General features: G+C 43.4%; 1 protein-coding gene across 13 annotated transcripts in view; it reads left to right on the top strand.

The window, feature by feature from the left end:
• The window catches only part of LOC125311386 (echinoderm microtubule-associated protein-like 6), an 80448-nt gene that overhangs the window by 7157 nt on the left and 49745 nt on the right, over nt 1–23546 (top strand). For 12 of the 13 annotated variants that reach the window (XR_007196472.1, XR_007196474.1, XR_007196475.1 and 9 more), the window contains exons 2-6: nt 16648–16807; nt 18986–19084; nt 19224–19292; nt 19717–19902; nt 20789–20924. Coding sequence is in view for 9 of the 13 variants with exons in the window: in XM_048269373.1 (XP_048125330.1) it covers nt 16648–16807; nt 18986–19084; nt 19224–19292; nt 19717–19902; nt 20789–20924 (650 nt within the window). In the remaining 4 variants the exon portion in view is untranslated. Of the gene's footprint in view, nt 1–16647; nt 16808–18084; nt 18260–18985; nt 19085–19223; nt 19293–19716; nt 19903–20788; nt 20925–23546 lie in introns of those variants that run through there. The other variant, XM_048269378.1, reaches the window with a different exon arrangement.

Raw genomic sequence — 23546 nt, forward strand, 5'->3', positions numbered from 1 at the left:
CTATGGATATATTTGTGGTGTGGGATTAAATTGTCAACAGCGGGTGTCTTTTGAAAACATCAAACCAAATTTGCACGATCCTCCTTGAACGTTGGGTTGTGCTGAGTTATGTGCCAATTTTAGCAGCTGATGATTTGATACCCCTCCCTTGCTCAGGACCAATGTGAAATACTAATGTTTCTTTGGGAAACGATTAAACCTTAAACCTCACCTGGATCAGCGCATGACTCAGTCAGATTATCATGGTTTGTTAAATCAACACAGGCTGTGGTGGAAGCCTTGCCATTCACAAGTCCTGCTTAGCAGCTTAGTCCCAGTGGGAGGGTGTGTGTGTGTGTGTGTGTGTGTGTGTGTCTCAGAGCACGCTCTGGCTGACGGCATGTGGCGTGTTCTGCTGCCGAGTGCCCAGTAGCACACGGGGCGGCTGGCGTTGCGCGGTGGTGACATGGCCCGGGGGGATCAGTGCCCTGGGGCGATGGCAGAGGCCTGGCCACGGGCAGACACAGCTTCATCACCAGCCCCGATCTCTTATTCTCTCTTATTCTCTCTCTCTCCCTCTCCCTCTCTCTCTCCCTCTCTCTCTCTCTCTTTCTCACTGCCTGTTCCTCTGTCATGTCAATGTCTCTGTTTCTGTCTGTTTCTTTCTCCCTTTTCCCTCTCAATCTCTCTCTCTTTCTCATTGCCTGTTTCTCAGCCTTTCTCACATTCTCTCTCTCTCTCTCTCTCTCTTTCTCTCTCTCAGCTCTCGGAGGGACTGCTGTGATTAGCAAGTGAAGAAAAAAGGAAACAGCTCTTCCTCTTCCTCTCTTTCCAGTCCTTTCTCAATGCTCTCTCTCGAGTGAGTGAAAGGAAAAAGCTGGAGGACGATGAAATAGAGGGAGAGCAGCTTCACAGAAGAGAACTTCTGACGGCAAATTTGAGGAAAAGTTGGTAAACCACCCTTCTTACCTAATTTGAGGGTGCTGATTCTGAATATTTTGTTTACCAAGCTTAATTCTGAGGTCTAAGCCGCATAATCAGCATTTTAACATAAAATAGCGATTATTTTTGCAAAAGTAATCACTAAAACCAAATAAAAGTGTTCTCTAAATACATGTTTGAGCATTAAAGAAGCCATACTATAGTTTATTAACGTATTTAATGGGAACATGATTACAGTTAACATGTAATAAACTCGGAAATTCTAATCAAAACACAACCATATTTTTATTGCTAACATAGTGAGTCACTCGTGGTGGATGCATTTCATCACAATAACAAATTGCACAGATAACCTTCAACTCAGAATATATCCTACATATGAACTTAGATAGCGGGAATAAGCCTAATGCAGAACTGCATATACCGTCAGCAACAACCGACAAGTAAAAAGTTTTTTACTTCTAGTAACACTGGATTTTGGATGTATGCTTGCCTCCATACTAGAGCTTGATAATGTCCTCTTCTAATATGCCATTGAGCAGCATCATTTGTTGGTGGTAGAGCCTCCGATCCTCGACATCTAGAAAACAGAATGGCTCTGGCATAGTGTTGTCACAATACCAAAATTATGACTTACATACAATACAACAATACATACGATACAATACCTGCCATAAATATCTTGGTACTCGATACTAAAACGATATCCAAATCCTAAAATATCTGGAAAAGAAAGAATGCAGGCCTCCTCCAAGTGTATTGAGTCATTTGTGTTGAATTTGGTGTACTTTTGGTCAATTCTGGGTTTTAAACTTCTAAACTTCCTACATAATTAATATTTTTGTAGTCAGTAAAATAGTAGTTTGTGTGTGATTAAGTCATTTATTGTTTGTTATAGCTCATTTTTATTGTGTGATGTTTTGGCAATAAATCACCTTTAAATAGCCAAAGTAGGCTAGATCAAGGTCAGTGTTCAAATTACTGCATGCAATTCACTTAATGCTATGCAGAAGAGCCTAATCTTTAGGCCATCTGATGTAGGCTACCCTAGTCCTTCCTGTTATTATGGGATTTCTTTGACAGTTGCAAAGGGAAAAAAGTAAAGATAGTCTTCTTTGCTCCCAGTGTAATTTAATAAGTACGTTTCAATCACACTTTGGGTCTTAAAGAAGCCCTATGCAAGTCTGGTTATTCCTTCGCTGTTTCTGGGTTTTCGCCTGATGGGCTCGCATTTTTCATGACATAGCTCCCCCTGCAGCTTCGGTAGCAAGTGACTGCTACGCTAAACCCCCACTAGCTAGCGAGCTAGCCATCAAGAAATCAAGCTAAACACATACAGGGTTCACAATAAAACGGTCGAGCAAACACATTGTTCAAGAGACTATCAAACCACATTACAAAAACTAAGTTCACCCAAGGGTAGGCTACTTACAATTTCAACAGCAACAAAGCCAAGTCGGAGTCCGTTTTGCAGTCTTCTTAGAAACTACAATCTGACTACATTTTCGAGGCCTTCCGCCAAGTCACATCCGGATGTCTTCGGTCCGGGACCAGAAAGTTGCATATTCGTTTTTTCCGCAGAGAAGCACTAGGGGGAGACGAAGCACCCACCAAACGACCCAAAAAGTGTTGTAGAACCATCAGAACGACTCTCAACCTGCATAATTAAGGTAATTTTTGCTAAAATTGTTGCATAGGGCTTCTTTAATCAGATAGGCCTACACCATTATTACATTACATTACATTACATTTGGCTGACACATTTTTAATCAAAGCGACTAACAACATGGTAACAGTTAAGTTATAAAGCAATTCTCTCAGTGAAGTGAATCAGTGAGTGCTGTTTTTAAACAGTTGAGTGTCAGTTCAAGACGGGTGGTAAGTGCTAGGATCAGCAAGACTTGTTGTAAGTGGTGCTATGAGAGGAGATGTTCTCTAAAGAGCTGGGTCTTCAGGAGTTTTTTTAAAATGGAGAGAAATGACCCTGCCCTAGTGTGTTCCACCAAGGAGGAACAACAGATGAGAAAAGTTTGGATTGGCCTGAGCGTATCTGTTGCAATATCTGTGTGCATTCCTACATTAGGTCTATTTCTTTGATAGTCAACATAATTTGCTACCACATAACAAATACCAAATAACAATACAAAGGTTTCTTACAAACTTTCCTGCATACTTCTTAAATGTGCTGCAGTCAGATGGGTGTCCTAAAGACATAACTAGATCTTGAGCATCTATTATCAGTGTTGAATGAGCAGTTTTTGCAATGATCACTACTGGACATTCCACATTGCTAGACAGCACTTAGATAGACTTATTTCCACTTCACAAATAACCATCGCTATCTGCAATAGCTACAGTACAGGGACATTGATCAGTTATCTGAGGATTTTTCCTAGTTCCACTTACCTTTCAGCGTCATATGCAGTAATGATGCACTGGAGAATGTTTCTTTTTGTTGCACTATAAAGGATATCTTGTCTACATTTTTTGCAAATAATGCAATCTCCATAGCACTCTTCAGCAACCCTCAAACATGCACACTCTTCCATTTTTTTGCATGGCTGGTATTTGAATGATAGGAAAGAGCACCAGTGAGATGTTTTAACTAGGCGAGCAAAGTCGCCTTTACAGTAAAAAAAAAAATACAGTGTAAATCCTCTGTAAAGAATGACATAATAGTTAGTGACAAAGTACTTTCTACAGAAAAATGAGCAGTCACCTACTATTCTATCAATTTATTATCAAGGAATCAATTTTGCTTCTAAACGTCATACTGAATTTTAGCTATTATTTCAATTTATATTTTAATTTTATCTTATTTTCATTTGCTATTGAGGGTCATTGGGGTAATTCCTGTCCTGTCCTACAACATATCTGATACATAAAGAGTATATTAATGCCTTATTTTTCGCAATTCCTATAACATCTGAATGGCAAAACCAAAAAGTATGTGAATTATGCTAATTATGCTAATTACCAAGCTTAAAACTCAAAATTGAGCTTGGTAAACAAAATATTTGAATTCAGCACCCTCAAATTGTGTGAAATAGCCCCTTTACTGACTTTTCCTCAAATTTGCCAACAGGACTTTTTCTGAACGTTTGTTACCTATCTGCTCTCCCTCTAAAAGGGCTTTTTTGTGAATTGAAACTATATGGAGTCGAATACCTGATAGCAGAGTCTAATGGCCCAGTCTGATTATTCAATTGTAGGGACATCTACAATTGAATAAACCCCCATTGTTCATATAATTGAAGTTTTTACATTGTAAGAAATGGGATTGATTATAGTTTTGCCTCTCCGTAATGGCAAGTTGACTGACAGCATAATAATTACTTAACCAGCATGCATTAATTTCTGTGTCCTGCTGCTACCGGTGCCTCTGTGCCTCTCTGGGTACGGCATGAAGTTAGTCAGATTTAGGGCTCAAAAGATTCGGCATCTGGGTCCCTGACGCAGTGCCCTTTTACCCTTAAGTAATGCACGCCCCAATTTCCTTTCTGTCACACTTTAATGCAGTTTCTGCGTGTTCGCATTTTGCATCATGTTTCCTCACCAGTTTCTGAAGTTATTTTTATTTATTTATTCATTGTGTGAGTGTGTGTGTGTGTGTGTGTGTGTGTATGTGTGTATGTGTCTCTCTCTCTCTCTGTATGTGTGTGTGTGTGTGTGTGTGTGTGTGTGTGTGTGTGTGTGCAGCAGAAGGGTAACCCCAGTGGTGTTTGGGTGAGATGCTGCTTATGAGATGCACATGTTAGTCTGAGCAGCCTATTGTGATGTCCCGCGTGCAGGAGTCTCACTTGCAATAGAAAGGGGGGGAGCATAAATATTTAGCTGAGGCTCAGATTTTTTTTTCCACAACAACAAAGGCATCACTGAATTATACATTATAATTCATGTGCTCTTTTTGGAGCATTGAATGCATCAAAGGCACTAATCCTGCCTCTATCACTTTTGAGAATCGGTGAAATAGGAGTCCGTATTTACAGTGGGAACTGAGTAAGCCCCCGTGCATCCCTGTTTTTTCAGAGATGGAATCTCCTTTGCAGGAACCTCAAAGGATACAGGCACTATTGTTATCCTACACACACACACACACACACACACACACACACACACACACACACACACACACTTTGATGATTTGTCTCTTGGTGTGAATTTAAAATCCAGAGAATTTGAGCGCAGAAACAACAGTAATTGGCACATCACAGCTTGGCACATCTACGCACATGGCACCTTTCACTGTAACAATGTGAAGGTGGAAGGAAGCACTGCTCCATTGTCTTGTGATGGGAATGGGCTTTCGTATTCTTCTCCTGCTTTTTTAAACGAGTTGGTTTCATTTCTGAAACAGCTCAGTGTGACTCAGTCCTTAGATATTCCTTCAACATTTGGACATGAAAGGGCAGCCCAACTACCCTCTGCCATCTGAGTCACATTCGTTTTGGGAAAGAAAGGGAAAAGGTCCTTGGATGGGATATTTGGACCACATTTGTACCACTCCGTATGAGCGCTGTCATAATCTCAGTAACTGTTGTCATAATGTTTTCTGACAATTCTTTCCGGCAGGCGACAAATTGGCGTGTTCTATTATTCATCAAACAATTTAAAATGTTCAGAGGATCAGAGCTCATTACAGATTAACAGAAGCTGTTTAAAGTTTAAAAGATATTCAACTGCGGAGAGACAGAGCCCAAATTGATGGCCTTTTGATCCCCCCACTCCTGTTTTAAGATCCCCATCAAGACCAATTAGGATGGTTGTTTCATCACTTAAATGTGTGTGTGTGTGTGTGTGTGTGTGTGTGTGTGTGTGTGTGTGTGTGTGTGTGTGTGGGGGGAGGGGGGCACAGGTGCATATGTGAATAAGGGAACATGTCTGAGTCTGTGTGTGTGCACATATATGTATGTTTGTGCATGTGCACATCTATGTGTGTTTGTCTATGTGTGTACATATGTGTGTTTGTTTGTATATTCCGTAGTGTTACTTTGTATGTGCACATGTGCACATCTCTCTCTCTCTCTGTGTTTGTGTGTGTGTGTGTGCTACTGTATTTTTTTGTTCATCTGTGCAATGTGTTTGTGCGTGTGTTTATTTACTTTTACACGTGTGCTGTGCAGGCAGAAACTGCATAGATAGAGGCCTTTAAAACAAACAAGGCACCATGCAGCGTCTCCTCCTCCTGGTCTGCCCCCCCCGCCCCCTCCCCCCTCTCCGAGCGGCTTGGCTCGGCTGGTTTTATGAATTGGGTTACTGCTCTACACCGTGGAAGTTACCTTGCTCCGTGTGGCCTCTCGGCGCTATTAATAGCTGCGCCTGGCCTGCACTGATTCAGTGTGCTGGCTAAGAATAGACGCAGGTTGTATTGCTGCCGTGTGTTAGTGGAGCAGATGGCGCTAGCTCACTAGGACTCTGGCCTCCAGGAATCAGAAAGGAATTCACCCTTGTTACAAGAGGGTGGCTGAACAACGTGCTCACCGGAGGGCAGCAAGAGAGCAGGTTATTACCAGGGATTAGGCAGGATGAGTGTTGAGGGAGAGAAGTGGAGGAGGTGGCCAGGGGTTGTGCAGAGGATGAGGAGGATGGTGATGAGGAAGAGGAGGAGGAGGATGACGATGATGGTGGTGATGGTGACGACTACAATGATGAGAATAATGATGGTGATGATTTTGGTGGTGGGGGAGGTGATGATGATGATGGTGGTGATGATGATTACAGCGACAGTCTGATGAGAATGATGATCATGATGATGATGGTGATGGCGGTAATGAAGATGATGATGATGATGATGATGATGAGAATGATGATGATTTTGATGGTGGTGATGACGATGATGGTGATGATGATGATGATTACAGTGACAGTCTGATGAGAATGATGATCATGATGAAGATGATGATGATAATGATTATGATGACGAATGTGTTGATGATGGTGATGGCGGTAATGATGGTGATGATGATGAGGCGGAAGAGGATGGTGGAGGTGTGGTACATGTAGGAGGAAGCAGAGTTTAGGTCAGTGTCTGGAGACACAATGTGTGTTTTATTGGCCTTGACTGGTAAAATAACAAGTTGCAGACCAGGATGGCAGGTTTGTTTATGAACACAAGACACTGCCTGAATCATTTCCTCTAAATGTCAGCATTATATGAAGAGTGTAAGGAGTGATGAGTCAAGGCCACTGTTGTCTTAGCAGTGGAACATTTACATATTGCCTGTTTGTTGCTTGACGTGTCATCAGTCCTGCATTGGGTGCAATATGTGTGTTTGAAGGCCTTCACCTAAACTTTGCTTCTCTCTCTCTCTCGCTCTCTCTCTCACTCTCATACAATCACAAATACACACACAGTCAAACACAATCATAGTCATTGATCCTCTCTCTTGCTTTGTCTCCCTCAGTCACACGCACACACACACACACACACACACACACACACACACACACACACACACACACAAATAAACACAAGCATACTCATTGGTCCTCTCTCTTGCTTTCTCTCCTTCAGTCACACACAGACACACACACACACACTCACACACACACACACACACACACACACACACACACACACTTCCGCACATACCTGAAGAGGTCTGACATTGAAGCAGTGGAGTCTCACAGTTCTGGAGGGCGTGTGGGTGTCTGTGTTGAAGGTAAATTCATAGAGCTCCTGATGACTCACGGGCCAATTGAGTCCACACAGAAAGAGAGCAGTTGGAGTTGGAGAGAGGTTGAGTTGAGATGGGGGGGGGGGGTGCGAGACAGAGGGAGGATTCCCTGCAGGATTCACACTAAAAGGCACGTGCATCTCCTGTTTCTCTCTCTCTCTCTCTCTCTCACACACACACACACACACACACACACACACACACACACACACACACATCCCACTATGTGGAGGGAAGCTATTGCGAGCAGGAAATCGAAATGGAGAGATAGAGATATAGAGCATGAGAGCACGAGAGAGAGAGAGAGAGAGTGATAGAGCATGAGAGAGAGAGAGTGATAGAGCATGAGAGAGAGAGAGAGGTGAAGAGAGCCTGCCGTGTTAAAGGAGCACCAGGAGTCTTTGGCACTGCAACAGATAAGAGCCTTCTCGACGAGTCCAAGAGCCATGCATTAGCTCCCGATTTTGCTCCATTTATGATACGCCTCCAGGAGTTCTGAAATGACATGATGGCTTCCTGTAGTGAGCAAGTCTGTTCGCAGGAGAAGAGAGGGAAGAGAAGAGATGGGAGGGGAAGGGCACTCAATCGCACTCCTCTGAGGAGAGAGCCGAGAGAGAGATGAATGCATCTCGGAGCGGAGGTGCAACTTAGGCACTTCGACACTTAACGTCTCAGGCTCCTCTCACACTTAGCGTCTCCTACAGGGCGCCATGTTGGAAGTGCTGTAATGTGGTGGAAACATTGTGTGTTCTGAGATGTCACATTACGCTAGATGTAAAGCACTGCTTGTATACATTAGTTACTTGACAAATAGCTATTATAGTCAGGGGGCCTATGTGGTTTCTGTGGGATTGAAATGTTAATTTTTGGAGAGTGGTTGGACTGTCTTTAGAGGTCATTGAACATGGAGAAAAATTATGTCTCCATTTTTTTTTACCTGTTTCAACCCTATTTTTTTTAAATTGTATAATACACTGTAATTAACACCATAAATTTCGCCAAAATCACTGGCTATGTTGAATAAAGTTCACAAAACAGTTATTTTCAACAGTATTGTATGTCAGTATTATGATTGTATGTCAAACAATTAGAGATAAGATCAATAACCAATCAGTTTCACCAAATACACATACTCCATGGCTGAAAGATAACAGATGTACAGAGCCCCTAAGGGGACATGAGCAAAAGAAAATCTAAAGTTTAGTTTCATGTGCTCACGTGAAACTTTCATGAAAGTTTCACGTGTGCACATAAAAGTTTCACGTGAGCACATGAAAGTTTCAGGTTTCATGTGCTCACGTGGAACTTTCATGTGCTCACGTGAAACTTTTATGTGCACACGTGAAACTTTCATGAAAGTTTCACGTGAGCACATGAAACTAAACTTTAGATTTTGTTTTACTCATGTCCCCTTAGGGGCTCCGTACAGATGAGACCTCGAACAACATTTAATTCATTTACATAAACACAACATATTAGATCTCACCTCCACAATTTCCTCATCAAAATCTACAACTATTCTACTCACCTTCTTAAGACTGCTCTCCCCTTCCTGGATAATGTTTTGCTCTAGATGATAAATAATTCAATGCTATCAGGGCATGTACCGCAGTCGTTTAAGACATCTGTTATTAAGCCCTCCCTCAAAAAACCTAGCCTTGTATCAATACTGGTCCTCCTGGACCTCAGCCTTTGACACCATAGACCATGACATACTACTTAGGCTGAAAATTTGATAGGCATCAAAGACTCAGCACTCGCTTGGTTTCAGGGGCGCAGGAGGCACGGGGGACGTGGGGGATGTGTCCCACGCAGTGCTGAAGAGACAGCCGTCGTCCCCCTCACTTTTGATAAGGAAAAAAAGCCTTATAGACGCTAAATAAATAATAACCTATAGGGTTTGCGTAAACTATGTAAAACTCCCCATTAACAGCATCACATCACTAACCACAGCCATCTACAGTACTGTAAAACTGCACAATCTCATATTCACTCTGTTGGATATCTGAAGCCAGTTTAACAACCATCATTAGAGATGCTTTTCGTTTGGAGCGGCATACTGGTAGGCCATCAAAAGCATAACATTTTCGGTTTGGTTTGGGATCTAATTTACTTTTGGACTGTTTGATTATATTGCTAAATGTTGGGACTGATGGGCACTGAGCTCTGGGAGATATTTGATGGTTCACTGTTATGTTTCATGCAGTTGAAAAAGTGTCGGGATTTCCACCGCTGTTTATTGCGAGACAAGGCAGCCATTAATTGAATAGGGGTTGTGCTGTAATAGAAACGTTTTTGCGTAGCCAAGTAGCCTAAATTAAGTTATTGTTTAATTATGCATGATTTAGTAGGCTACTTTTTTATTAAATTCGTAGGCTGGAATGCCTTGAGTCACATAACAATTAAATGTAGTAGGCTTCAGCCTCTGGCAATTAGCTTCGAAAGGGCGGCAAGACAATGAGCTTGAGAACGTGTGTTGGAGACCCATGGTAGGAAAACGACTTTATTAATCCAACCAACAATATAATAAAATATTAAGAAGAGGTGTTATTTCATTGACTTAAATCGAAGCAATGTCTTCTAGTGCTGGTGGACTGATGGCAATTGCTGGTATGGTATAGGCAAATATGGGAACCTGCCTTTATTTGTCCGGGCCAGTCCGGCTATAAATAGAATCAATCCCGGGCATAATTTGAGGATTTATGGTAGCCTATCTCCTGCTCAACATAAGCTTTATTTGTATAGCACCTAAACATGACATTAGCTGTTATGTTTATTGATAATAAACTCAACTAGCCTACTGATCAACTCGTTTTCACTAGCCTAACTATAAAATACAAGTATATAGGCCTACCCAAAGTTTTTGTTCTAAGACATTTATTTCAAACATAATTTCAAGACACAAATTGGATACTTCAGTTACCTTGGTGCATAAATCCCAGAGAGTAGGCGACCACACCCCAGAGTGATGGGCCTTTCTTCGCGTTCAGTGTGGGGGTATAAACAAGCTGAGAATTTAGCGGTGTCACGTCTGGCTGTCACAGACATGGGGAGCTCTTTGAAGCTTGGGATAATGTGGTACAGTTACTACAGTAACAGTATTTTATTTTACTTCTTATGTAATATAAATTTTTTTTTAAATTTTATAAATGCTTTGTTTAAATGCTGTTGGAACAAATAGTTGATTATAAAGGCAACTTTCTGTTGCAATTTTCTGTGTGTTCTGGACTGGTAACTTGTTAAGCCAACATGTTCTAACATTGCATAAATATTAACTGCAGATAGTGGAGAGTTGATTTGGTTTATACCAGACAATTTAGGTACTGTAGGCCTAACTAGGCTATTTGATCATGTAGTCTATGTTTGGATCATCGGCATGATGATTCATTCATGGCTTCATAAAATATCAACATCATGTTGCTTTTAGAGTATTCTACCATTGGCCCAAGTAGTGTAAAATAAATCTAAAAAAATTAGTAGAATTGCACATAGCACATAGCAAGAAGCTGGTCTGAGGGCAGATCTGGCGTTGTGCTCATCTCACAGTTTTGACAATTTTAATCAAACAATATTTTGAAAACAATCAATGGTATTATCTTAATATTCTGGCAAGTTTAAAATATGATGGTCGAAAGTGGGCCAGAGGTGGCGATCCGATATCTGGAAAGCTGATTTCACTATGGGTTTGTGTTCACAATTTGGTCCCCCTCACTTTCAAAATATCTCCTGCGCCCCTGCTTGGTTTAGATCACAACCTCCTAACTGTCAACAATTTGTACAGGTCCATAATAAACCATCTACCCAGATTATGGTAAAATATGGAGTGCCTCAAGGCTCAGTACTGGGTACGGCTCAGTACTCAGTACCCCGTTAGCCAAACTTGACTACTGTATAAGAGATATAAAGACATGGATGACGAATAATTTCCTGCTTTTGAACTCAGATATAACAGAAGTCATGGTTTTAGGTTCTAAAAAGATGAGGGATATCCTATCCACATCACAGGCTACATATAGTGATCTTCCACTGACCTCATCCACAAGTGTTAAAAACCTAGGAGTTATAATTGACCAGGACCTAGCACTAAATAATCACATAAAACAAATCACCGAATCTTCATTTTACCATTTAAGGAACATTTTAAAGATAAGGAAGTCCTTATCCTTACCAGATACCCAGAAATGAATCAATGCTTTTGTTACCAGGATAGACTACTGCAATTCTATTGCAATGCTATTACGCTGGATGTAATAATACCTGTCTAAAGAGCTTACAGCTTATACAAAATGCAGCTGCTCACACACACACAAAATATGAACATATTTCCCCCATCCGAGCATCTTTACACTGGCTACCTGTTAAAAGTCATTGAATTAAAAATATTACTTATATCTCTTGGTTGGTTGCCTGCATTGAAAGAGGACACCTCATGAAGACGCTCTTTTGTCTGCTTCTGACAGAAGAAGCACTTATCTATGCTGGCAGCAGCTGCTGCTGAACAAGTGTACAAAGTCCCTCTATGGACTTGATGCAGTTGCAGGTGTCGCTGCAGGTTCAGAAGATGGTCTACCACATCTTTTCTGAAGACACTGAGTCCTGCCTGCTTCACATGATTTCTAGTAGCGAATCTTAGCATTCTGCAGATGCTCACTGTTACCGGTGGATTTGTAGCAGTTCCTGTGCCAAACTGCTTTGTTCTGTTGTAAAATAACTGCACTGTAACGTTGTAATTTTTGGTTGATCTGTGATCACCATCTCCAAATTCTCTAATGGACAAAAACAAGAAATTTGCCATATTACATTACATTACATTACATTTGGCTGACGCTTTTTAACCAAAGCGACTAACAACATGGTAAACAGTAAGTTTTAGAACAATTCTCACAATTTTAGGACAGTTTAAAAAACATTAGAGTACAGTAAGAATAAGTCGTCGGTGAGTGCTGTTTTTAACAGTTACTTGTCAGTTTAAAACGGCTGGTGAGTGCTAGGATCAGTAAGACTTGTTGTAAGTGTTGCTATGAGAGTAGATGTTCTCTAAAGAGCTGGGTCTTCAGGAGTTTTTTGAAAGTGGAAAAGGATGTCCCTGCCCTTGTAGGAACTGGCAGTGTGTTCCACCAACGAGGAACAACAGATGAGAAAAGTTTGGATTGGCTTGAGCGTACCGGTGGTAGAGCCATATGTCTCTAGTGATGGATCATTCACAAGTCCACACATATCTGCCACTGGATACATAGCCCAAAATCTGTTTCTTTTAGAATATGTGTGCCATCACCTGACCAACAGAAAGACACACCTCAGAATATAACCTAACTAGACTGTGCCACCATGAACTATGAAAATGTGCTTGCTCAAATGTAGAAGGCTAGAAGGTCACCAATATCACCAACCATGAAGAACAGAGCACTGTGCTTCAGGTTATTTGATATTCTAAATTCTATAACTGCCAGCCATCACAGCCAACTGCTAGTGTCTCTTTTTCTCTTACTCTCTCTTACACACACACACACTCACCTGTCTGTTTGCCATGATCCTTTTACCCTTTCTTTTCTTCACACTTACATAGGCTACGGAAGGCCTTACAGACTTCAGCTGGTACTAGCTATGTAAAAGTCTATTAAACTTGATTTAACAGAGATCTCTGCACTTTGTGCTCTGAATGGGTGTAGACAAGAACTGGCTAGGCCTACACTCAAGCACACTAATAGGCATGAATTGATAGTATTGATATTGAAGTATTATTTTTTTAAGCGGATAATTTTGAGAATTTTAGGCACAATTTCTTGTTAAAGAGATCAATCATCAGCCTTAAAATGTTTTATAATGTTGTATTGTTTATGTGGTCCACTTTTGTACACTACCTTGTAGAATATCTTTGCTTTTTGGCACTAAACCCTATGCTATAATACCAGCAATGTGAAGTTTATGGACAAAACACAAAATTTGACCTTTTCTGAATTTGACCTTTGATTTGGGTCCTTCAAAACCTTCAAAAAAAATGGAGACATGTTTTTTTTTACTCTTAAGAACCCCTAGAACAAAGATATAATACTCTCCAAAATTAACATCACGAATCCCACAAGCCCCCAAATTAGACACATAGGCCCCCCTACTATTAATAGTTTTGTGTGTGTGTGTGTGTGTGTGTGTGTGTGTGTGTGTGTGTGTGTGTGTGTGTGTGTGTGTGTTTTGTTGTGGTATTTGTAACCCCTGAAGTTATGCTAGCCCATTGAAGCTTGACCTATCTGCCGCTTCATTCAGAAACTGAATGCTACCCCTCCCCCTTCCCCCCGGCAGGCTTTAGTTTAGTTGTCAGGGCAACCATCCAGCGCGCTGATTGGTTGTCTGCTTGGCTGAAATGTTGGGTCATTCCCCAGTAAAGCGCTGCATGGCCCAAACAGACAGGAGAGAAAGCACTTCCAGAAATTAATCTCCTGAAGCTTATTAGTCTGTCATATGGCACTTCACGCTTGCGCTCTCCATGGCTAGCTCAGGGCAAGATGCTTCATTATCACTTAGCTAGTATACACATAATTAACTAACTAATGAAAGCAGAAGAAAAAAAAGTTGTACACATACACACATTTAATAACTCCGTCCAGGGTTTATTAAAGCGGCAGGTTATGATGGAATCCCGTCTTGCGGCGGTAAAGGAAGCAGATTTGCATCAATGTGCTTGGAATGTGCAGATATGGATGGAGGCAAATAGATGATGTGAAAGTCTAATGTTTTACCTCAGAAAAATATTTTAATGCACACACTCACACACACACACACACACACACACACACACACACACACACACACACACACACACACACACACACACACTAGTGCTGCACTGTGATCCTGTCTCTTTATAGTAGTACACCGGTGAGCTGCAGTGGGTGTTGAATATGGCTTCACGTTTCACACTAGTGGGGTTTCTTTCCTCTGCTTATGTTGTTTTCCTGCACCACTCTCTCCCCTGTGTTCTGGGGTGGCCGATGCCAGTGACAAGTGACTCTTGGCGCAAGGGAGACTACCGCCTGCACTGGGGGGTTCTGAGGTCAGGCGGCTGCGGGGCCTGGGGGTTCATCAAACCCTGCACCCATCAAAGCGGCCTCAAATCCAACCCAAAAGATGAGCTATTGATTTGGCGAAGAGGTGTGAGATGTGAAAGGGAAAGGTGTGTGTTGTGTGTACGTGTGTGTGTGTGTGTCTGCGTGTGTGTGTCTGTGTGTGTGTGTGTGATATGTCTGTGTGTGAGTGTGTGTGGGACGGAGGTGAGAGGGAGAGGAGAGTGTTGGTCTCTGAGGGATGTAATGTAGTCTGGTGTCTAGTCTCTGGTTCTTTGAATGCCTGTTTGTATGTGTATGTGTGTGTGTGTGTGTGTGTGTGTGTGTGTGTGTGTGTGTGTGAGAGAGAGAGTGTGTGAGTGTGTGTGTAGTATGACAGTATTATTGGTTGTTGTTGCTTAGCTGGCACACCTGGTGAGGTGTCATTCTGAATGTGTCAGGTGATGGGCTGCACTTGCAGTTGAAACAGATGGCAAGAGATGTTCCCCTTATGGTTTGACGTGTGTGTGTGTGTGTGTGTGTGTGTGTGTCTGTGTGTGTGTGTGTGTGTGTGTGTGTGTGTTCCAGTGTCTGTATGTCTGTGAAGAGGGCGTGTGTGTGTCAGTGAACATCTAAATGTGAACTCTGTGTGTGTGTGTGTGTGTGTGTGTGTGTGTGTGTCAAAACATGCACATTTGTGTGTGTGTGTGTGTGTGTGTCAAAACATGCACATTTGTGTGTGTGTGTGTGTGTGTGTGTGTGTGTGTCAATACATGCACATTTGTGTATGTGTGTGTGTGTGTGTGTGTGGTGTGTGTGTCCCCTTTGAATCATGCTCAATGTCTCAGTCAAGGTCAGTGTGCTGGTCCTCCCCTCCTCTGCTCAGCCCAGTGCCTGTGTAATGGTGCCTAACCCCCCTCCCTCCCCTCTCCCCTGTCTCCCCATGCCATGCACACGTGAGAACACACGCACACACACACACGTCTGCCAGCATCTCACTAATGGTGCCATTATCTAGGTGTATTTATAGAACACAGGCCATAGACCGGTGAGCGTGTCAAAAAAAAAAAACACTCACATTTTTCTCTCCCTTGGGGAGGCGGGAAACCTGCTGCATGAATCTAAGGGTTCAGCCGCCATCAAGCAGGGGAGATTAACCTCCATGGGGAAGGCAAAGCCTAAGACTCCAGCAGGAGAAATAGATTCCCATGCACCCGCTTGGAATTATTTTGTAGCCTGTTTTTTAACACCTGTTGAGTTAACAGTTCCTCATGCTGTCAAGGTCAACTGATGGACAACAGGTGCTCTCATCTTATGTCTACTGTGATGCAACTGAGATGTTATTGATTAATATAGCTACAAGTGGTAGTCAACTTTCTATTAACATGTCTTATATAAAGAATATCTAAGCTCTACTCCATCACTGAGAGCATTCATATGGGTTGATGTTGCAGAGTTCAGCAGCCTTCATCCATTCACCTACTTGAATATGGAACGTATATTGGGACATATATGTTAGCTAGCAATGTTTGTATATTGATAATAGATGCCCACTCACAATATTATATAGAAATAGGCTACAGTATTTAACATATTGAGCAGTTGCCATGCAGATCTCTATTTTGAGGGCATTTGAGGGTTGACTTTGCAATTCATCTCAACTGTTTCTCACTTGTTGGTACTATTTTGTTGAGGCTACATAGTTGTGTAGATTGAAAACTAAACAGTTACTTAGTATTCATGTACTGGCTCATGTTTTAGACATGGCAGTCTGCTCTTGATTAAGTCTTTGAATATAAATGTCTATGTTGATTTAAATACCCACAGGGCCGTATGTAAATGACCGAATGTATACTGTCTACATATCATTTATGTATCCCTACATATCATTTATGTATCCCCCAACTATCCATGTTGCTGTATAGGTCTGTTCTCCGTTCTTTTTGGGGTTTTCTGTAATTCTCTCTCTCTCTCTCTCTCTCTCTCTCCCTCTCTATGTTTGTGTGCTGTAGTCTTGCTTTGCACCCAGAGCGGTCCCTGGTGGCTACAGGGCAGGTGGGCAAGGACCCGTTCATCTGCGTGTGGGACACCTTCACCGTGCAGACCGTCTCCATCCTCAAAGACGGACACTCCCACGGGGTCGCATGCCTGGCCTTCAGCTCAGACGGACAGGTCAGTCTCTCTCTCTCTCTCTCTCTCTCTCTCTCTCTCTCTCTCTCTCTCTCTTTCTCTCCTCTTTCATTTTCTTATTCCCTCTTTCACCTTCTTATTCCCTCTTTTCACCTGTTTTTTTCTTCCCTCAGTCCTATTTCATTTTTTCCTATCTCTCCCTCAGTGTCTATTTCATTTTTCCTCTCTCTCTCTCTCTCTCTCTCTCTCTTGTGTTCCCATCACTACTCCTGAGACCCGCCGGTGGATCAATACCCACGTTGCCATGACAACCCCGTCTGAGCCCCAGACCCCGAGCCGTAACAAGGCCGTGTGTTTGTGTGTGTGTGTGTGTGTGTGTTTGTGTGTGTGTGTGTGTGTGTGTGTGTGTGTGTGTGTGTCGGCGGTGTTTGTCTCGAATCTGGCCGAACTGAGCTGCGCTTTGCTGCTGCTATGGTAATAAATTAAATGAAGGCAGCGGGGAGGAGAGGAGATCCAGCCTACCCACGGTGCACAGCGGCGCATGCCGCCGCACGGTGCGGCACTCTGGGAATTGACTAGGGAGCCAGCCGTGAGGGGGTAGGTCCAGGGTGGAGTGAGAGGAGAAACCAGGCCACTAGCCGTTACCGGTTAGGGCGTTGACGAATGCGATGCCAGCTCGAAGTCTGTGGCTGGTGAAGAATGGCCCCAGTCGGCCATTAAGTAATTGGGTGGGAGCGGGCCAGTAGACCTATTTAGCATTCAGGACGCCTGAACAGAGAAAAACAGCCTGTAGGGGATCAACATGGCCATGAGAAGCAACCCATGCAACCCAACTGATTATAAACAACCCAAGCAACCCAGCCAATGAACCCAGTCGGTTCATTCTCAAATGGATTGGATGGCTGTTCTCGAAAAGCCTGCTTGTTTATTAGCTCTGGTTAATGTCGGGGAGAGATCAGGCCAGTGGTGGTTTCTATTGGAGCGGGAATGGATTTGGACGCGCAGGTCTAATCCCGTTTGGTGTCCCTCTGGGGCGTGGCTGCATGTCAGCCCGGCCGTCGATGCAGTGTTTGATAAAGTCAAGGCAGGCTGAGAAACTGAAAAAAAACTCTCTCTCTCTCTTTCTTCTGTCTCCCTCGTCTCTCCTCTCTCTCTCTTTCTCTCTCCCACCTCTCTCTTTCTTCTCTCTCTCTCTCTCTCTCTCTCTCTCTCTCCCTCTCTCTCTCTCTGTCTCTGAAGTCTGTAGTGAGAATAACAGCCCCTGCTGCTGAATAATTGATTCTGAAGGTTATTGGTAGGCAGCAAGAGTAGCAAAAGCAACAGGCGTCCGCCATTGATCATGAACAGGTGCTCCCAGCATCCGTAAAGCAGGACGCTGGAAGGGGACGCTGGAGCCGGACCGTCCCTCTGACACCACCAAACGTATTTGGACCGGGCTCATTCCGCTACTCTCCATCCGTTCCATCAATGTGCTAATTTGGCATGGGCCACTGTGTGAGTCGGTGTGAGTTCTAGCGGAGTCTTTTCCATGTCTTTTGTTCTCTTTTTCCTGAGGCGTTGCAGGTCCCTGTAGATGTCTTGCCTTGTCTTTTCACTTGCTCGTTCATCCTGGTTTGACTTGTCTGATAGTTGTTCTTGTTTTATTTCTGTACGACCATCCCTGTGGTACCCCGTTGTGGAGACAACAGATGCCACAATTTCACACCCTCTGCTGTCATGAATGCCTAGGAAAAAAGAGGCAAATGGGAAGTCTCACTGTCCTCAGTGATGAATGTTTTAATAGGCAACTTGCTCCAGCAGTGGTGATTTCTCACAGTGAATTGCTGTTCCACGGACACACTTGCAGCTGAAATGGCCTCTTTTGAAACGCCACATGGTGATTGCACCATCCAGAGATGACGGAGTTGCCTCTCTCTCTGTCACATGCAGCTGGGACTCTTCAGACAGCTGGGAGAGGAAATGCACCTTAAATGAATGAATGTCCCCTACACACAAACACATACACACACACACACACACACACACACACACACACACACACACACACACACACACACACACACACACACACACACACACACACACACACACAGACACACACACACACACACACACACACACACACACACACACACACACACACACACACACACATACTGATGGGATGTTTCTCCTCTTTGATAAATGTCTTCTCCCCCTTTCTCTTCTCTTTTATTTCAGCGTTTGGCCTCTGTGGGACTAGATGCGAAAAATACAGTGTGTGTTTGGGACTGGAAGAAAGGGAAGGTGCTGGCAACAGCAACAGGACACTCTGATAGGGTAGGACATCTCTGTTTGCCTGGACTGTTGTCAATGGAAAACGATATGTGTGTCCATGCATGTTTGTGCATATGTTATGTGTATGTGTATCTGTATGCGTGAACATAATTGGCTGTGTGTTTATATTTACCTTTTTCAGATATTCGACATAACCTGGGACCCATTCCAGCAGAACCGTCTGGTGAGCTGTGGGGTCAAACACATCAAGGTGAGCACAGGAGCCAATCAGCAGCCAGGCTTAAGAAGGCTGCCGTGGAAACCGCTGTTGCTTCCTTCCTGGTTTCCAGGGCTGATTCCTTAGGGGATCAGGTTGTCTGAAGGACATGCTGCTCCAAACCAGTTACATGAATCAAGTTAAATCGAGCATGTTTTATATATAAATAAAGATGTGCCTGTCTTTTCATCCCTTATCATTTGGCACCACCATCCTCACAGTGTATATACATCACAGAGCTTACATTCTGTGTAAACACACATACACATGCACACCTCTAGGTTTTACCTCATGTCGTTTTCTCCTTTCAACACAATATAGTTTATATATTGATATGTATTTATATAGCAATAGCAAATGACATTGGCTCAAGTCACTTTGCATTTCACTTTTGTCTGACTCTTCTGTGGGGCACCAGTTCTGGGCGATGTGTGGGAACTCTCTGACACCGAAGCGAGGGATATTTGGGAAAACGGGGGACCTGCAGACCATCCTGTGTGTGGCCTCTGCCAAGGATGACATCACCTACTCGGGGGCCCTAAACGGCGACATCTACGTGTGGAAAGGGCTGAACCTGGTGCGCACCATACAGGCGGCACATGGGGTGAGGAGAGAAGTTTCTGGAAACCAACATCCCTAAATCCATTCCTTTACCCTTGCTGTATATTTCATGTAGTTATCAGGCTGCAGTCCTCCGTAACCTACTGCATGAAATAGTGTGAATGACAGTAATAGATGTTATTGTATGGTAGCTGAAGCTGGGCAGTGTGAGAATTCTTTGTTCAATAAGAGGTTAAAGAGGAGCGCTGACCTTGCAGTGAGTGAATCTGTGACTCAACTAACAACAGTGTGTGTGTGTGTGTTTGTGTCTGTGTGTGAGTGTGTGTGTGTGTGTGTGTGTGTGTGTGTCTGTCTGTGTGTTTATGTGTATGTTGTCTTTGCCTGTATGTGTGTGTGTGTGTGTGTGTGTGTGTGTGTGTGTGTCTGTCTGTCTGTGTGTTTGTGTGTATGTTGTCTTTGTCTGTATGTGTGTTTATGTGTATGTTGTCTTTGCCTGTATGTGTGTGTGTGTGTGTGTGTGTGTGTGTGTGCATGTCTGTCTGTCTGTGTGTTTGTGTGTATGTTGTCTTTGTCTGTATGTGTGTTTGTGTGTGTGTGTTTGTGTCTGTCTGTCTGTCTGTCTGTGTGTTTGTGTGTATGTTGTCTTTGTCTGTGTGTATGTGTGTGTGTGTGTGTGTGTGTGTGCGTGTCTGTCTGTCTGTGTGTTTGTGTGTATGTTGTCTTTGTCTGTATGTGTGTTTGTGTGTGTGTGTTTGTGTCTGTCTGTCTGTCTGTCTGTCTGTGTGTTTGTGTGTATGTTGTCTTTGTCTGTGTGTATGTGTGTGTGCGTGTGTGTGTTTGTCTGTGTGTGTGAGTGTCTCTTTGTGTGTGTGTGTGTGTGTGTGTGTGTGTGTGTGTGTGTGTGTGTGTGTGTTGTATTGCATATTCAGGCTGGCATCTTCAGCATGTACGCCTGCGAGGAGGGCTTTGCCACTGGAGGCAGGGATGGTTGCATCAGGCTGTGGGACGTCGACTTCAAACCCATCACCAAAATCGACCTGAGAGAGACGGAGCAAGGCTACAAAGGTAAGAGCGAAGAGAGAGAGAGCGAGAGAGAGAGAGAGAGAGAGAGACCAGAGAGAGTGTGTGTGAATGTAAGTCTGTGGCACATTTACTTTGCCAATTATGCTCCACAGAAACAATTTGATTTTGAGCAACAGGTAATGGTCCCATGGAGGAGATCACGACTCCTGCTCCCACATGCTATGTAATAATCTGCCACTGGTTGAAAACAGCAGAACGGCGTCCCCAGACATTTAAATGTGTGGCGTTGACAGTCTCATTAGCAGGCCTGTATAATGTGAGTGGATGGGGGCAGGTGTGGACTTGGCTTGGTGTTAAAGGGCTAATGAGGAGAGCTCTGTGATCCAGCGAGCACTAGTAGTCATCGGGGCCTTTAGGGAGAGCCTGCAGAGCTGATGAAACAGCATCAAACTCTCGCAAGCTCTCATGTCACCTTACCGTGGCTGACTGGAGATGGAGGATGTGTGTGTGTGTGTGTGTGTGTGTGTGTGTGTGTGTGTGTGTCCCTCTGTGTGTGGACCTGTCTGTATGTCTGAGTGTTTGTTGTGTGTGTGTGTATGTGTGCGTGCACATCTTTGTGTGTGTTTTTGTGTGTTTGTGTGTGTATGTGTGTGTAAGAGACGAAGAGGTGTGGTAGATGACAGGTGGGATTAGTTTACGAGGAACTCCAGCCTCCTACCCTTCACCATTCAAGAGTTTAATGAGCTATAATTATCCTTTTGCGCCTTCAACCATAATTATCATGTCTGTAATGAAGAGACCATCAGCCCCAGAATCCCCTTTGTAACTCTCATTTAAACCATATGCCTTCAGACTCTGTATAATGACAAACAGATACGTCAACGATACAGCAGCGATAAATGTGGCAAATGCCAGAGGCATGATTTTTAATGTCACATACAATCGATCTTATCGGGTGATATCTGACAGGAGGGTTGCACCTCTCAGCGCTACAGGTTGTGTGTGTGTGTGTGCCACTTCAACTTGTCACCGTCTCCTCACATGGCATTTACATGCTCCGCGCTGAAAGGGTCCTCATGAGATGGCCAAGCCGACAAAAGCACATCAAAGATGAATCTCGCGCCTCCCCCAGCTGACGAATACTAATGAGTGACCTTTGCTGGCCAAGCAGGATTAATTAAAGCTCCCCGCCAGCCCGCGAGGGATCAGCCAAATGGCCACTGATGACATGTCCGGCAATGGCTATCTCTTTATTAGACTTGATGCTTGAACGCTTCCTGCACTCTTGTTTGAGGCGCTTAGCTGGCTGTGGCGTGAGTAAATCTCAAAGACATTTTACAGACAAAGTACTGTAGTCGCTAGGAATAAAAATGACACACAGTGTTACTGGTTCCCTCTTTTATAAAGATTCTGTCACTGAGTTTTATTTCAGTTCTGTTCAACTCATTATGCCATAGCCAGCACAATTAATCGATTTTTAACCGAAATCGAAATTTTGCCGCTCACAACTATGATTTTTATATTCATGTTATCCTCTTTGTGTGACAGACAGTGAAGCTCACCTAACTGGAGTGTTGTCCAAAGTCCTTTTAGGCAAGTTCCTTCACTCGGCAGCCATATTGCAATACATTTTGGGCACTTATCGGGCATCTATTTTGGGCAGAACTGCACGTGCGCAAGGCTTCACGACACCAACCTTGTTCCAGCTGCGAGATCAAAACACATGATTGGCATGATGTATTCACAACATACCACATGATTGGCACAATGTAGTCACATGTCACCTTTTGGTGACGGAAGGCTTGGAATATGTGTAGACGACTGCCATGTTTGTGTTACAAACTAACCCCATACATTTCTATGGGAGATTCTTTGAGTGCTGTGTCTCATTAGAAAGTCTCTGGTTGTGGTTCTCATGAACAAGGCATGCTCACCAATCAGCAGTGGCCCAAATTAAAGAAAAATTTGGAATATTGAACTTAAGATTGACGTTCAAAAATGATACCCTATCACAAATCACATTGTAATCCCAATGACTGACAGAAAAATCACTCTGAGAAAAAGAAAAAAAAAGACTCTGAAACTGTTTTACCGAGACTAGAGAAAGAGAGCCTCCCACATACCTGCTGGTGTGTCTTGTGTGTTAGAGAGAGAGAGAGAGAGAGATAGGGAGCAGAGCTCAGTCATTGTAAATAAGCCATGCTAATTACATTCCCCTGCCTGTGCACACTGAGCAGGAGAGCAAACAGGAGCTGAGAACGGTGTTTTTGCTCTCCCCCCAAACACATCCAGCACCGCGGCTCTAATTAACCCCAGTTATTCCCGTCGCTAAGCGATGGAGTAAAACAAAAAGAAAGAAACACATACACACACAGACATATTTTTTTGCTCTCTTACAGTGGCAGGCATGTACATTAACAGACACAGTGCTGCGTGATCCAGGTGTGTGGTGGTCGTATGGTGTTTGGTCTATCTGGTGTGCCCTTAAGATGGTGAGCAAATCAGTATTTGCTTGAAGGGTCTTGTTTGATGTTGGCAAGTGTTATTTGACAGTGTGCTGTTGCCAGGCAATCCCCCTGACAGGTGTGTGTGTGTGTGTGTGTGTGTGTGTGTTTCATGCGTGTATGTTTGTGTGTGTGTGTGTGTGTGTGCGCCAAGTGCGTG

This window comes from Alosa alosa, chromosome 18 (assembly GCF_017589495.1).
Source record: "Alosa alosa isolate M-15738 ecotype Scorff River chromosome 18, AALO_Geno_1.1, whole genome shotgun sequence".
NCBI classification, from domain to species: Eukaryota; Metazoa; Chordata; class Actinopteri; order Clupeiformes; family Clupeidae; genus Alosa; species Alosa alosa.